At 38.0% G+C, this 15,475-nt stretch overlaps 1 protein-coding gene across 1 annotated transcript; it reads right to left on the bottom strand.

Moving 5' to 3' along the window:
* Positions 1-6,249: 6,249 nt before the first annotated feature.
* LOC117830659 (inactive phospholipid phosphatase 7) lies at positions 6,250-15,072 on the bottom strand. Its single transcript, XM_034708862.1, has 4 exons — positions 14,573-15,072; positions 14,402-14,468; positions 13,512-14,253; positions 6,250-7,848 (listed from the first exon to the last, which is right to left on the bottom strand). Exons 3-4 carry the CDS (start codon positions 14,017-14,019, stop codon positions 7,460-7,462), a joined length of 897 nt encoding a protein of 298 aa, XP_034564753.1. The 5' UTR covers positions 14,020-14,253; positions 14,402-14,468; positions 14,573-15,072; the 3' UTR covers positions 6,250-7,459.
* Positions 15,073-15,475: the final 403 nt, after the last annotated feature.

Here is a 15,475-nt window from a genome sequence, read left to right as displayed (position 1 = left end):
GTCACCAAACCACGTCCGCACAGAAAGCGCCCCCTGCCGGCTGTTTTCAGCACTCCAAAGGATTTTTGACTTCTATGAATAGAATTTAATAAACGAGAATAAATGTCATAGTAATTATATATACATACAGTACGGAAGAGGATTAGGGCCACTGGAAAAAAAAATAATAATAGGGTCAATTATTAATATTATTCTGAGAAAAAAGTCAGAATTCTCAGATTAAATTTAATCTCAGAATTCTGACTTTTTCCTCAGAATTCTGACTTTAATCTCGGAATTCTGACTTCTTTCTCAGAATTCTGACTTTAATCTCAGAATTCTAATCTCAGAATTCTGACTTTAATCTTAGAATTCTAATCTCAGAATTCTGACTTTAATCTCAGATTTCTAACCTTTTTCTCAGGATTCTGACTTTAATCTCAGAATTTTGACTTTAATCTTAGAATTCTAATCTCAGAATTCTAATCTCAGAATTCTAATCTCAGAATTCTGACTTTTTTCTCAGAATACTGACTTTGATCTCAGAATTCTGACTTCAATCTCAGATTTCTAACTTTTTTCCCAGGATTCTGACTTTAATCTCAGAATTCTGACTTTAATCTCAGAATTCTGACTTTAATCTCAGAATTCTAACTTTTTTCTCAGGATTCTGACTTTGATCCCAGAATTCTGACTTTAATCTTAGAATTGTAATCTCAGAATTCCGACTTTTTTCTCAGAATACTGATTTTAATCTCAGAATTCTGACCTTTTTCTCAGAATTCTGACTCTAATCTCAGAATTCTGACTTTTCAGAATTCGGAGGGTAAGTTAATTTATTCAATGTTTATAAAAAATAATAAATGTGCAGATAATATTGAAATATGATATTCAACGAGTTGACTACTATCAGATATATCTGTTTTTTGCACTGACAAAGTATACTGTATGTTTGATATATAAAAAAAAAAAGCCTATAGAACAGAATATGCTACCAGTTTAGAGACTTTCCTTTCCCAACATTCTGTAGTCTGGATGAGGATCTTGGAAAATGGACTCCATTCATGTGGCAATTTTTTGTCCAAAGGGCTATTCAAATAATACATCCACAACAATGGCTGCTGAACAGTTGCCATCAGGAGTTTGGATTGGAATTGAGTGTCAAATGATGGCCAGCAAACCACTGTACCCGCAATTTTTGACTAAGCTGTTCTGCCCTCAGAGCAAAAACCTGAGTCGATGTCTGAGTACAGCTAACATATTCCCCAAGTGTTTCTCAAAATCTGAATAATTACCTGACTATAAATCCCATCTGCAATAAAAGCAATGTGTTGACGTCTTTTTACAATCATACATAGTTGTTATTGTATCGTGTAACATATACTGCGTGAATGTTAACAGAACGTGAGTCAACTAAAGAAGACATGTGTCTTGCGTATATAAAACCAGAATATTATTGAAAAATTTGTTTCAGTAACTTTCTCATAAATGTGTTCTGTACACATTGTATATGCTTTGCTTTATGTATTATATTGAAACATTCACCAACCAAAGCAAGGAATGAAGAATGTCAGAATCATAACATAACATTTTTTCATGATGGCACCTTTTTCTTGGTAAATCATGCTTTTTGTTAGTTGTAACCATGTTCCCAACTAATGTGCTCATTGTTTCATGTTCTTGAAAACACAAAGTTTTGTGAATGACACACAAGGCTGTTACCATTAATGTACTGTACATATTCTGCACTTGTCTTTTGAAAACCTTTACATAAGAATTGGGGCATTAAGATTTTGTTGGTTGTGAAACTGACTTGGCCTTTCTTTAGTTTGTTGTGTTTTACACAGTATGTCTGACTCAGCAGTGATCTCTAGTGACAAAATAACTACACCACAATACAGACAAGGGTTTTGAATGCACCCTCATGTAAATGAAACAACATCTCCTGAATACAAATCTTCAAATTTCTTCACTTCCAGTAAACATGAACGCTGTATACATTTTCCCCCTCTTCAACTTGTCATGCTAGTGAGGGTTACATAAAGTTTAATAATGAGTTGATTTGGTGGATTAAATATAAATTCAGGAATGACTCATCAGTTTCTGAAATATATATTTTTTTGCCATTTAAGATGATTTGAGCAATGAGTATTCAATATATCAAATTGATAAGATCCTGCTGTTTTATTCTAACACAGAGTTGAAACTGAAATGAGAAATGTAGAAATACTGTAACTATTATAACAAAAACATGATATAGCATTGGTTTGGGTAGCACTTAAAGCTACAGTAAGCAACATTACTTAATCAGACTTAGTATTGTTGCATGTCACCAATAATATCAAATTGAAATGGTCCTTTCAATAAATATGTGTTTGAGCTGTGTCTGTCAGTGCCTTTGTATTTATTAAAAAAAAGTGGTTCAGTCTGAATCAAACAACCAGTCAGGATTGGTTTGCACGAAGCCAGCCAATCACAGTGACTTTGTACAAACTTGCATCATCCAGCCTGTATCTCCCTGTCCCTTACTCACTCTCTCTCCTCTCTTTGCTGGTGCAGAGAGCACAGCAGCTGTGCAGCAAATATCAGTTGCTGCCTATTAACATTTTCAGATGTATATTGATCTGCTGTCAGGGTTGTCAGGGCTGTTTCCTCTGAGTTTGACATAAAAAGCTGAGTGGAACAGACAGTTCAGATGACATACATGAATGGGGCATCATTTGGTAGGGAGGGTCTTTTTCACTAGACTGAACATGCTGCTTACTGTTACTTTAATGAGTAATGAGAATTCTTAGCTTTTCTCTAAAAAACAATATGACCACAGCATGAGGATACGTTTTTCAGTTAAATGAAAATGTAAAAACGAGCTTTTCTTTCTTCTGGACTTCCATTTCTCAATCGAGCCACCCTGTTCTACCAGTTGTAATGTTGAAACCACACAAAAAAGGGCCACTAAAATGTATTAAGAGCATAAAGATACATCTGCTTTATCTTAATATGGTAAGGGAAAAACAGGGATGCAGAATATTTTTAAAAAATGACATTGAAGCCATGACCACATTTGATTTAAAAGCGAATTATTTTTCCTTCTGCAGCTTCTTTATTCTTCAATGAAATGCTGATTTTCACAGGTTAACGTCTTTCAACTGGAGTAATGCTGCATCATTTTAATTCCTTTTCTTAAAAAAAGCAGTCCAGTAATGATGACTAAGACTATCACCTTACCCGAACTACGCCAGTAAGCTTCCTAATAACACAAGATAGGTCCCAGGAGTAATGACATACAAAGTCCTCTAGAGGGAGCACTTGTTCTTCAACCATTCCATTCAACTAGGTGCAAAATCTCCCCCCCAGGGACCACAAATTTTGTTGCTATTTTTATGTATAGTCTTTGGAGAAAATACTGTCTTGCATGTTGTGTTGTAAAAGGTCATTTTTTAGGTCTGACAATAGAGTACTTCTTGAGATATCTAAGAAGATAACAAAATCCAAATGTAGTTTGAAGTTGTGTTGTCTAAGGTTCCCTCTATCTGTTGTGCATGACACAAACAGAGCATAAAGACTAAACGACAAGCAGTGTGGTGTCTGTTGAGTCAGTGCATGAGGACGCTGCAGAAACAGGCCTGCAGACACTATTAGCTCTTACTCACAGGGATATTTTGGGAACATACTTTGCAGAGTTGTGGTGGCCTTGATTTCAGAGAAACATGCATGGGAAAAAAGCAGCAATTTGGTGAAGTTTCTCACGTTTTAATTGTAAGAAAATTACCCTTATATGACCTCACAGTCATGACATGTAAGCTGCATGGTTTCAACTTTATATCATCTTAAAGGAACCTCAAAATGTGGCAAGATGTCAAATTCTGTAAATGTCTACATATGTTTGCATGCATATTTAAAGTGATTGATGTGCACATTTAGTCCTTAATGGGGCATTGGTATGCATGAAAAAAAATCATAGTCTGAAAAAATGACAAGATATAGTTTGTCTATGTTTGCAGCAGTAGTACTTTAAGACAAAAAATAATAAATAGAAACAGTTTTTAACATTACATCCTATGGAGGACATATACCCCTTCATCGCCACAATTTTTTCAAACTGAGCCATTAAAGATTTGATTCAGTGTAAGTAAAAGAGACTTAAACTCTTAGCTTCACACTCTCCCTGCCACAGAGTATTTTTAAAGGCAGTTTCAGTTCCTGTTATTTGAAAGTTTCAGAGTTGCATAGCTGTCGCTTCCTGTCAGACTTTTCTGCGGTAAGAGGATTGTGACAGGAAACTGGTGTCAAAATGTGTAGACAGTCATCAGAAATATAATAGTTAATGAAAATGAGACTACAATGAACATTTCAAGTGGCTTGTGTAGACTTTTTTTTTTTTAACTTGTGTGGCCCAGCTGCAGGCTCACACAAAGGTGGTATTAAGTATGTGTTCACACATGAGTGAATATCTTTTTTTACCTGTCACAAAAAAACTCTAAGCTAAATTCTTTAAGAGCTTTAAAAGAAGATGTCCGTCCAAAGTCATAATTTTAAGTACTTAAGAAAATTACAAGCGCATTTTGGTGACAAAGTTTGGTACTGAAATGTCGATACTGGATTTTAGGTAGGCAGAGGTTTGATGGGCTGATTCCTCTCCTACACACCTGTTTATGAAACAGACAGGTGTTATATAGTTTTCCACAACTTTAAGTTTGCACAAAATAATATGTGCTTTGTTTAAATGCATGTAAAGCTTCTCACAGCCCAAGTGACTGATTCTAACAAAAGTCCTGCTTCAGACAAGAACAATTACCAATTAAAGTTTAGAATCTTCAGGTGGCTAATCAAATCAAATTTTGAGGTGGGGCCGTGTCACCCCTGACCACCCCTTCTAGACATACCCCTGGAAATAGCACCTGTCAGTAACACACCTGCCAAGCTCAAGCAAAACAAAAACTGTCAAGCCAGAGTTAGCTATAAACTAATTTTCATCTGTGGTCCCTGGGCAGGAAGATGTTAACAAATGTACAATACAAACGAAAAAAAAAACCCAAAAAAACATACTAGCATTTAAAACAATACATAGACTACTCAACACAGTCCATCACTAATAACAACACATTTAAAATTACATTTCATTGTCTCTAATTTGATGCATTCAGATGATCACATGATTGTTTTTCCTTGAACCATAATTTCAGTTTACTTTTAAAAACACTAAAACGTACTAAAACACAAAAGGGCATCTTCACATGTCTTATGTTGTTTGATTTCAGGATATGAATTAGATCAAAGTACAAGAAAAATGTATTCAAATTATTTAAACTTAAATTGGCTAAAAATTCCAAGTAAAGAAATGTCAAAGTGAGAAAAAAAGTTGAATTTTACACAAAAAGCATATCACAAACAGCATTTATTCTCTACAGTGAAAGATTCTAATGACTGTATCTTGGTTGTCTCATAAATTTAGGTTTCCTCACATCACCCCTCTTTATTATTTTGCTGACCCAGTTTTGCACCATGTGATGTCTCCCTGCAAAACCTATCCATGTGATGTTTGATGCAATCAGAAAGAGTTGTGTGGAGCCACAATGTAAATAGGCAGATAAGCTTCCTATGGGTTTCAGCTGATATATTAACACCATTCACAGAGTAATACGTGACTGGGAATTTTCATTTTGGTCTCATTGTCCTTCTAGCCTCAGTTTCTCTTCCCTCTTGAAAATAGGGGATTGTGGGGAAGTAGAGTGTACAGGCTTGTCACCCTTGCTCTGCCTTCACTGTTCTCCTTCTAACATCTCTATTTGTCTTTTCTTTTCCCTTTTTTACACATGGGTGTGATAGGTGAGAGCAGGCATGGCATGCCGAAGTAAACTGTTGAGCCTCTCTGAAGTGTTGTGGGCTTAACTTGATGAAACACTGGTGAAGGGAGGTGCCCACTGGATAACCCTGGGGATGTACTGGCTCCTGCGTCTCATCTATCCCCATCTATCCTCATGTTTGGGTTGTTGGGGACACTAGGTGCCATGTGGCAGGTTATATAACTTATTTTGGGATGAGGTTGCAAATTCGAGCACAGGCACCTTGTGTTTATTTCAAGCCAGTGAGCCAGCAGAGTCATTCCGATTAAAATCAACAGAATCTGCTAAAACCATGTACTGTAGCACTGCACAGATGTATAGCAACATGCAAAAAAACACTATTAATCTAGAAAAGAAATAGAAAACTGAACTTTTGACTAAAATTTGTATTTCAGTTAAAAAAAAGATAATAAAACACAAAGGCTTCCAAGTTTTACTGACAGCCCATCTCAATTTATTAACGAGACAGTAAAAACAAAGTAAAAACATGACATACTGTATAAATAATACAGTCAATTAATGTACACAAACTGTATTTACACACCAAACCAATGCACTGAAATAAACAATAAGAAAGGCAGGTTTCATTCAAAGGTCCTTAGAAACATGGATTAATCAAAACGTTTTGTTCAGATGTTTCATACAAATATTTCACTTTGTGTGCCACACTCACACACACACACACACACACACACTCACAAACACTTCAGTTTAATGGTGTATGGAGTTAATAAAACCATAGGTATCTATGCAGCTAATTCACAGTCCAAAGCAACCCAGAATGGAAAGTATCTGCTCAAAATAAAAAACAAAAATGAAACGTAATAAAATAATGAATGGAACTTTGAAAAAATGACGTTTGACTCCCATAAGAAAAATACCAACCTCTGTGCAAGTGAGACATTTGTTTACACAAGCAGCAAACAGTTCAGCAGCATCAAGAAATAAGTCCATATTTCACAAACAAAATGTAAAAAGAACAAAATCCTGTCTTTAACATACAAGTCATGCCAAATAGAAACAGTATGGACTATCCAAACAACAATCCCTTTAATACGTTAGTGTTACATCCATAATTAAAGTTGTAGGCACCAAACTCTATTCAGTGTTCCATATGGTTTAAGTGTTTTAAATAAAAAAAAAAACACAAAAATTAAAAAGATAAAACACATAAAAGGAAGAAAGAGGAAGAATTAGCAGAGAAGGAAGTGGGTTGGTAAAGAGGAAGAGGCACACACTCAAGAGAGAACTTGGTGCATAGGCAGAGGTTCAGTGAAGGATGAAATAAAATCAAATATCAAAAAATATCTGAGTGTACATTTCATTATATTATTGTCAGTTTTCAGTTAGTTTACCCTTTATTGTCACTATCTACTAAAATTAAGGAGGAGTAGAGGTGTGTGTTAGTAGATTTAGGCAAAGGATTCATGAAGCATTATTTAGGTCTTGTATGGTCATGTGACCAAACTTTCTGCCTTGGGCGTAACATGCAGCATCCTATTCAAAATATCAAGGCTTCTCTGTTCAAACCCTGCAATGACAGATTTCCCCTCTTGCGTAAAAAATGACAAGACCCTAACATAGCATCTTCAGTGTCTCAAATTAGCCTTGTTTGCTAGCATAATAATATCAAAAGCTCAGAAAAAGGGACTCCAGCTAAACGTGCTAATTGAAATAAGAGTCTGACAAGTGCTAGATGAGAGCCACACTGACTCCATCAAGCTAAAGTGGAGCATGCCGAGTGCAAAGCCACACACCATGTCAGTTAGGTGGTGTTTTCCCAGCAGCACCCGGGACATGCCCACAAGGAAGGCCCACAACACCAGCAGGATGCGGAGTGGCACAGCCAGGACCAGGTGGGACAGCAGGAACTTGGACACCATGGCGGCCCGGCTGGCGTGAGCAGCAGGGAAGGAGTAGGTGTCCATGGCCACACAGTCCAAGAAGCCCGCGGTCATCTCCCAGGGTCCTCTGCGCTTAATCAGTCTTTGGACGCCAGCCACGGTCATGACATCAAGAAATAGGGCTGACAGGGAAATAAAAATAACATGGATTAATTGTTACTCAATGCACAGTGAATGGCAAGTGAGAGTTATATATTATCATATGTCACTACATGGATGTTGTACATCAAGGCAGAAACACTTGAGTTTCACGGCTGTAGCTGCAGGTAATTGGTCTTGATCTAACTTGATTTGTATTTGTATCTTCAGATGTATCAAAAAAGTTTCATGTATATGGAAGATGGTTAATAGACAAATACCTTAGCAGCTATGTGTGTTGTGGTTTTATTACCACATGTCAGCATGCTAACATACTAAATTAAGATAGCAGACATGGTTAACCCTCTCAACAAACTAACTTAATATGATGAAGGTGGTTAACGTAATTTCCTTTAAACATTGGCATGTTAGCATGAGGCGAGGACAGCCCAACAGAGCTGCTAGCTTAACTCCAACATCTTTGTTTCACAACACTAGAAAGAATAACTGTGATATGAGTAACATAATTCATATTCACGAGCAACAACCTGCTTCATTGAAAACGTCACCATTGCTATTCACGTAAAGTAAAAGACAACTGTTGTTCCCATGTAAACTGAGATCGAGGTGACCAAGAATAACCAATATGCCACACTGGTAGCTATTGCTTTGAGCCCACATACCAGACATTTGCAGATGCCTTTTATAGCTCCTTGGCTTTCCCAAAAATATCCCCATCAACACCATCTGTAACTTCTGTTATAGTCTGATACCTTTTGCACAAATAAATTAATGTGGCAAAATTAGTCAGTTTTTTGGCACATGAGTTACCGCCGTATTTCTCATTCTAGTCACCTACTGGCTGTCCTAAATGGCGACCAATTTAAATTTGGATTCCAGTTTCTTACTGACAGGCTAGTCAAACAGTGACATTTTCATTTTCACAGGGAGGAAACAATCTAAATGCTTCAGGAAGAAATGACTCAACAAAAAAAGAGGTGGGCAGGAAACTGGTTAGATTTTTGTGGAGACTGTTGTGGTCTCTGGGGCTCTACAGTGACCTTCAGTAGTGTTAGAAGTATTGAAGGGAGGCAGAAGGTGAGCCAAGCGATGACACATCAAATAACCAGCCGTAATGAAGAGCCTGTTTTCTGGTGTCCTTGCAAGATGGGGATACTTCAGCAAAATTCAGATTTTGGGTTTTGGCTCCAAGTTTTGTTCTTTGAAAAAAAAAAGAGGGCTTTTCAGTGTTCTTGGCTGTAAAACACAACCAGGGTAGTCAGCACAGTGTAGTAGCATGCTTAAAGTCAGGTCCTAGTGAGTCAGCACACAGTTATCGATCTCACAAAAAACTGTTCAGAGCAGCAAAACACTCTCCACTAGAGTCACAACCTGAGCACAGAGGTACTGCTCAAGAGTGAACTGTTAAATTGAGAATGGACAGTCCATCTCTGAGATGTGCAACAGGTGTAGGCAGATAAGTGGTGCAGTTGGTTGCCACAGATGAACTTGCATTGTGAAGAAATCCCACAACACCCCTTGTTTCTGATACTACCAGGCTGAGGACGTATTGCTTCTACTCCTAAGCTTCTCCTTTTCAACCCCAGAGTGAGTCACTGATTTTATTAACTGAGTCCAAGAAATTACCATCAAACCTGCCTTTTGATCTTGGATCTTTTACAGAGGGTACTACTGCTAGGCTTCTTATCAACTCTTAATAGTGTTGAGCTCTAAATATATAAAGGAAAGAAAATTGAAATCCCCCTGTTGATACCAAAGAGAGACTTGTTTCCCCAGCTATTATATTGCTAACATGTTATTTCTATGGCAATGCAATTGTTGTTTGTTAAATGTGAAAATACCTTCTGCACCTATTAGTAGTTATTGAAACCCGATATAACCAGCTTGTTTGAATACTTGAGGATATGTGGTGATTTAGGTTGTGTATTCAGCATTCTTTAAGTTTTTTTTTGGTCCCCTGAGAAGAACATGTATCTCTTTAGCTGTCAAATGCTTCCTTATGATGCTAACTTAACTTATTTTGCAGTTTAGTGCTTACCAAGCATAGACTGTATAATACAAGGACGAGGCCTCTGTGACGTCCCCCACTGGTTTCTGAAGAGGTGTTATGAAGCCAAACAATGCCGAGCCACATATTGGAATTGCTGACTCAGCCTAACTTTTGGTCAACATAGACACAGGCAAAGAGGTGGAGCTGAGGCGGGCCTTTCGCTTCATGGTAAACGGCTACTCAGCCACGCCCCTAATTAAACTAATCTATGCATAACTCCAAGCTGTAATATCTGCAAAACAGATAAGTTAAAAATAATTCCCCCCTCTCACACTCACACTGTTTTTTGTAAAAGGGCTGTAAATATTCTTAACTTTGCTGTAAAAATAGAGAGCTAATAGGGATTAATTGGCTTTTTGGAGCCAGTCTCAAGTGGACACTCAAGGTTCTGCAGTTTTTGTTTTGATGAATTGTTGATAAAACATATTGATTAATGTAACTTTAATGATTGTTGTACTGTTGAATTCTTTTATTAATAGAAAATGTTAAGAGCGACAAACAGGTAAGCCCCTTGAAATGTTACACTGAATGCCAAGAGTTCTCTGTATACTCCACCAAGCATCATGAAAAAATAATCAAAGACAACAGCTGTGTGAGCATGGCCCCAAACCATGGAGTTGGGCATTTCACATTCTGCCTCATTTATCATTGTATGTACTATTAATCTAAATACAATACTTTTTCTTTTTTTTTTTTTACTAAAAACACTTTAAAAATAAGATCCACTTATTACACATGCATTCAAAATGCAAACATTATTAACATATTTAAGCTAGGGTTTCACCTATATTGTCCTGTACACATTTAAGTCAAGTTTTCTAACAAAAATCTAATCCTGCTTTCTTTCAATTGTCAAATGTATCACTCATCATGAATATTTGCTGTGTAAAATAAAAAAAACCCTGGTTTAACTCCTACTCTGAATTATGGTCAGACAGGGCATCACTATTCCTTTCAGCCTATTTCATAACCAGTTAAAAATCCTCGAAGGATCTCTGAAATTCAGTGTATAGAGTAGAGTTTCTGAAGTGACCTCTCAAATAGTCTGTGTTTCACCACACACAGAGCTTAAATAGTTGAGTTACTTCAGTTCCAAATCAAAAAGCATTGAAACAGAGAATATATTCATTCTTTGTTTAAACTGCTCTGAAAGGACCTCCTTTATGCAAAGGTTGATTAAAGTGCAAACAGGACCATGTCATTTTAGTACTGTCTGTGCCTTAAGCATCCACCAGTGCTCTATAATTTCATTTCTGAATGAATAAATTGTGCATGATTTGGTATAAACATGAATTCTTTGAGAAGCGCAAAGTTTTGCAGAAAAAGAAACCAGCTAGAACACTGCAATTGATAAGGATGGGAACATTCCCTGCACAGTCAAGGTCTGCTTTTGAGTCTCGGACGTGCTCAGTAGTTGTTTGGACAGCACAAGTCATCGTGGGACTAAAGTGTGTTTTCAAAACATTGTATGGGAAATTTTCTCTTCACTGCCTCACTCAGAAGTTCATCATCTTAGATTGAATTAAACCAGCCCTGACAGGCCATTCTTGGCTGATTACTTTCCTGTTACGTGAAAACAAAACAGAATTTCAGTTCATATTAACTATAAATTCCCTAACCATAGTTCAGTGCTTCCGTAGATTGTTCTCACAGACCTAAATAGACTAGAAATTATCCTGAACTGACAAACAATGAAAAGCTATTAAGGCCTGAACAATGTTACTGAAGCAATGCAGAAGTGTCCCAATGACAGAGATTCAACAAATTCCAATCACAACTAGATTTTTAGCTGCATCTTTGGTCAATAACTATGTTTGGGTCCAGACTGTGTATGTTTGTTTTTTCAGTTGCACCTGCATGTACAGGTACCCCAGTCATTGTAAAAAATGTTGTCTTGTGGCCCTCTTTCTGACTCTCTATCCCACATGTTTAGCCCAATCTGGTTCTGCTTAAGGTCTCTGCCTGTTAGGTCCTGTGTCCACTAACAGTGTTGTTGTGCTGTAAGCGCCCATGACCTCGATTTCAGATAGCTTCTCACTGGCACTTTAAAAAGTTGTTACAAAAATTGTCCTATAGCACTTCTGATTCCCTTTGCAGTGACAATTAGGTCTGTTTAAAAAGACACTCTGTACATAATATTTTAACTTTATCTGATTGGAATTTTACAAATAAACTGTACAAACATTCTATTGAAATCCTGCTGTAGCATTAGAAGTAGCTCTAGAGCTATAAAAAGACCAAATGAGGTTAGATTCTGCCCAATAAAAACTTCTGCCATTGCTGTTGATAAAGTTCACATCAAAAGTCCCACCCTTTCTTGAATTTGATTGGTTGGTGATTGAGATGTGACATGGCAAGTGTGGTAGTGTTCCAAAATTTGAATTATCTTCAGCTTAGAGTGCAGCAACAAAAAACAGCTCACATAAAGGGTATGTTTAGGCTCAGGACACTGAGTGGTGACAAGGCTTAACTGCATTGGTTTTGTTTAGAAAATAGGTGCTGCCAGCATACACAAAAAAAATGCTGCTAGTGGACACAGGCCCTGAAGTTCTTCCTTTCCTCTCCTGCCAAGTAGTTGCTCATTGATGGATTAAGTTGGGTCCCTGTGGTTGATATAGCTAAAGTAACATCTAGACCTTTTCTATTCATTAAGTTGGATTGGATAACTTTGTTATTTAGCAATGTATAAGACACATGTTACACCAGGCCACAATCTGAAAAGGCAGCAACCTCTCATTCAAATACAAAGGCTGTGCAGTTCCTTAGAGGGGCTACGTTTGCTTTGTTTCCTCACTTGGTGTCTTACAGGGTTCCCATACATTTAACTTATATAACTGGGTAGAGAGACACTTTTTATATGATAGTTACAACCATAGCCTTGGTTCTCCAAGTAGTGAGACGATCTCTTCTCGTCATAGTAGATAGTATTAATCAGTGAGTCCTTGCGCATTGGAGCATTAAATACCTGCACATGAGCCTTTGGTGGCTGATTTTGAAGAAATATCCACATCAACTGCCCTGTGGGAGTTAGTCCCTGTGCATATGGAATATGTAACTAGGTGGAGAGACAGTCTCTTCACTCAGAGAACCATGATTACAATTGCAACCACTTAAACATGAGACAGCAATTAAGAATCATAAAGATATTATGGGGTTTTATATGTTTACAGTATTGAATGATGTGTCAGTCAAAACTATGATCAACAAGTAACATTTTGTATCATTACCCATAGGAGTTTGAAAACACAATATGGTTTCTATTTGATGACTCATACCTGATAAAGAATGTAAATGTTTTAGCTGAGGGCTCTATTACAGTAAATGAAGTATTCATCAATGTTTTTTAGATGAGACACCACATTATTTTTAGGTTGTTGTGATGTTGCAAGATGCAGTTTCCCCACATTACAAAGTACTTACCTAAGATGTTTATGATTTCAATAATAATAAATAAAATGTGACCAGTCACTTTAGAATGTATTTTGGGGATGTGACTGCATGGCTAGAGGATCATTCAAAAACATGATGATGTGCTAGTAAAGACATATGTTACATAGAGGAACATCTAGTGTGGTGCATTGTGGGTACTCAATGTGAGGTGTTTTGAGTGACTGATGGGTGTAGTGTGACATTTACCAAGCAGCAGGTTGACCAAGACCTCTTGCCCTGCCAAAGTGTTACTCCTCGTGAGACACACAATGGTGCCAATGATCCACGTGATGCCGTGTCCTGTTAGAGACAGCAGGGCCACCATGGAACGGCAGCCTCCCCACGAGGACGACGTGGAGGCGCACACTCCCAAGCGCTTGGACAGGCAGATGTCAATGGCGAGGAGGGAGTTTATCGCTATCCCCTTGAAAGAAGGGTTCAGCTGCATGCAGTCCTCCTCCGGCATTTTGCTGGACTCTCTTCGGTCCTTGCTGCCGTTGTCGGTTGGTTCTTCCGTTGACTGGCTCGTTTGGTGCTTCATTTGACCCGGTCTCTTACCGCTTCCTCGGCTCTCAGAGGGTCCGGGTCCGCCGCTGTTGCTGGCCCCGCTTGTGCCTGCGCGGGGGGGCTGCTGGTTCAGGGACATGAACTCGGGTCTGCTCAGGACGCTGTTCCTCTCCCGAGCCCTGGATCTCACATTATAACCAGAGGGCATGTTTGGATATGGACAGTTTCTCCTCTGTGGCTCTTCAGCAGGTGATTCAAGTGGTGCTGGATCACCACGACAGTGAATGTCCCAGGATACACTCCCCCCTACTCCAGTCCCCCCCCCTCCTCTGGCCTTAATAGATATATTTAGACCAGCTGGAATGTGCGATGGCCATGCTGTTTATACCCACAGCCGATGTATTGAATGGCAGCAGCCACAGCCAATCCAGTGAAACACGATCTACAGCATGGAGATAAGATTAACAACATCTTGTTATGCAAAGCATGGCATAAGTACACAGCTGGAAGGTGCTTTACTGCGCGTGCTGCTTTGAAAAAAACAAGCTAGTGTATACAAGATTATATAAAACACGGTGCTGTCATCTTACCAAATAAAGGAAGAATATAGGGGCACTCAGTCAATCCAGATCTTCCATAGCACCAGTGATGTCCTGACTGCGAGGAAATAGGGTGTTGGAATACAGCGATGCAGGCAACAGTCGAAACAGTTAACAGTCAGCTATTATCGTCAACAAAGGGTGAAGACAGCGCAGCCTCACCAGTGCTGCATTTGCTTCTTCCGGATTTGACGTAATTTACGCACGATCCTGATTCAAGTTCTGCGGAGCGCTCTGCTGTGGAGCGGAGTTCTCCAAGGTGCTTAAACACACAGAGGCATGACAGGGGAGGGAGAAGTTGTGTGGCAGAGACACATGGTAGATTTTAAATAATGCATGAATAATGAGTTATGGTTGTTCTGTGAAAAATTACCCAGGATAAATTAGTGATCAGTACAAATAAAGGAGTTCCCCGTGACATGGCAACTTGGGACCATAGACGGGACAAGTAACACCAAATATTAGCGTCAGTTCATATTTCATTTTTGCAAACTTCTCATCAGTGTCTAAGGCAAGCCAGCCAGACATGTAATCTCTTCAAAATACTGAAACCCAAAAACCTTTATCAGCATGACACAGATGGACGGATGGATGAAATTTAAAATAAATAAATAAAATTGGGCATTGGATATACCACGAATGCTGATAAATCAATCAATCAATCAATCAATCAAGCTTTATTTATATAGCACCTTTCATACAAATCAAATGCAACCCAAAGTGCTTTACAGCGATTGAAAAACAAGAAAGAAGCAGAAATAAAACAAAGGCAAGACATATTAGGAGGCAATAATAATAATAAGAAAAATAGTAATAATACAAATTAAAAATAGGAACAACATAAAATAAAATAAAATAAAATAAAATAGAGACCAATGCACACCAAAAAAAAAAATATGTGTAATTAAAATAAGTTAAAGTGTTGGATAAAGAGAACATCAGCACTGGGACTTTTCACCATCTGTATCCTTTTGCCTAAACCAGATGTTCTGAAAGTAATTTAACATTACAACAGAAAGTAGGCCTGTCTGTCGACAGACTTTATTGATTAATCAAGATCTTGAT

Source organism: Notolabrus celidotus, chromosome 19 (assembly GCF_009762535.1).
Source record: "Notolabrus celidotus isolate fNotCel1 chromosome 19, fNotCel1.pri, whole genome shotgun sequence".
Lineage (NCBI taxonomy): Eukaryota > Metazoa > Chordata > Actinopteri > Labriformes > Labridae > Notolabrus > Notolabrus celidotus.
Note: the sequence above shows the minus strand (reverse complement) of the source record. Positions and strands in the feature narration are given on the sequence as shown.

Bases quoted from the DNA above. Each gene is read 5' to 3' on its own strand.
- LOC117830659 (XM_034708862.1), bottom strand. From the start codon at position 14,019: ATGCCCTCTGGTTATAATGTGAGATCCAGGGCTCGGGAGAGGAACAGC. The intron at 7,849-13,511 runs GTAAATGTCACA...TTTCCCTGTCAG, and splicing joins CTTGGTCAACCTGCTGCTTG to CCCTATTTCTTGATGTCATG.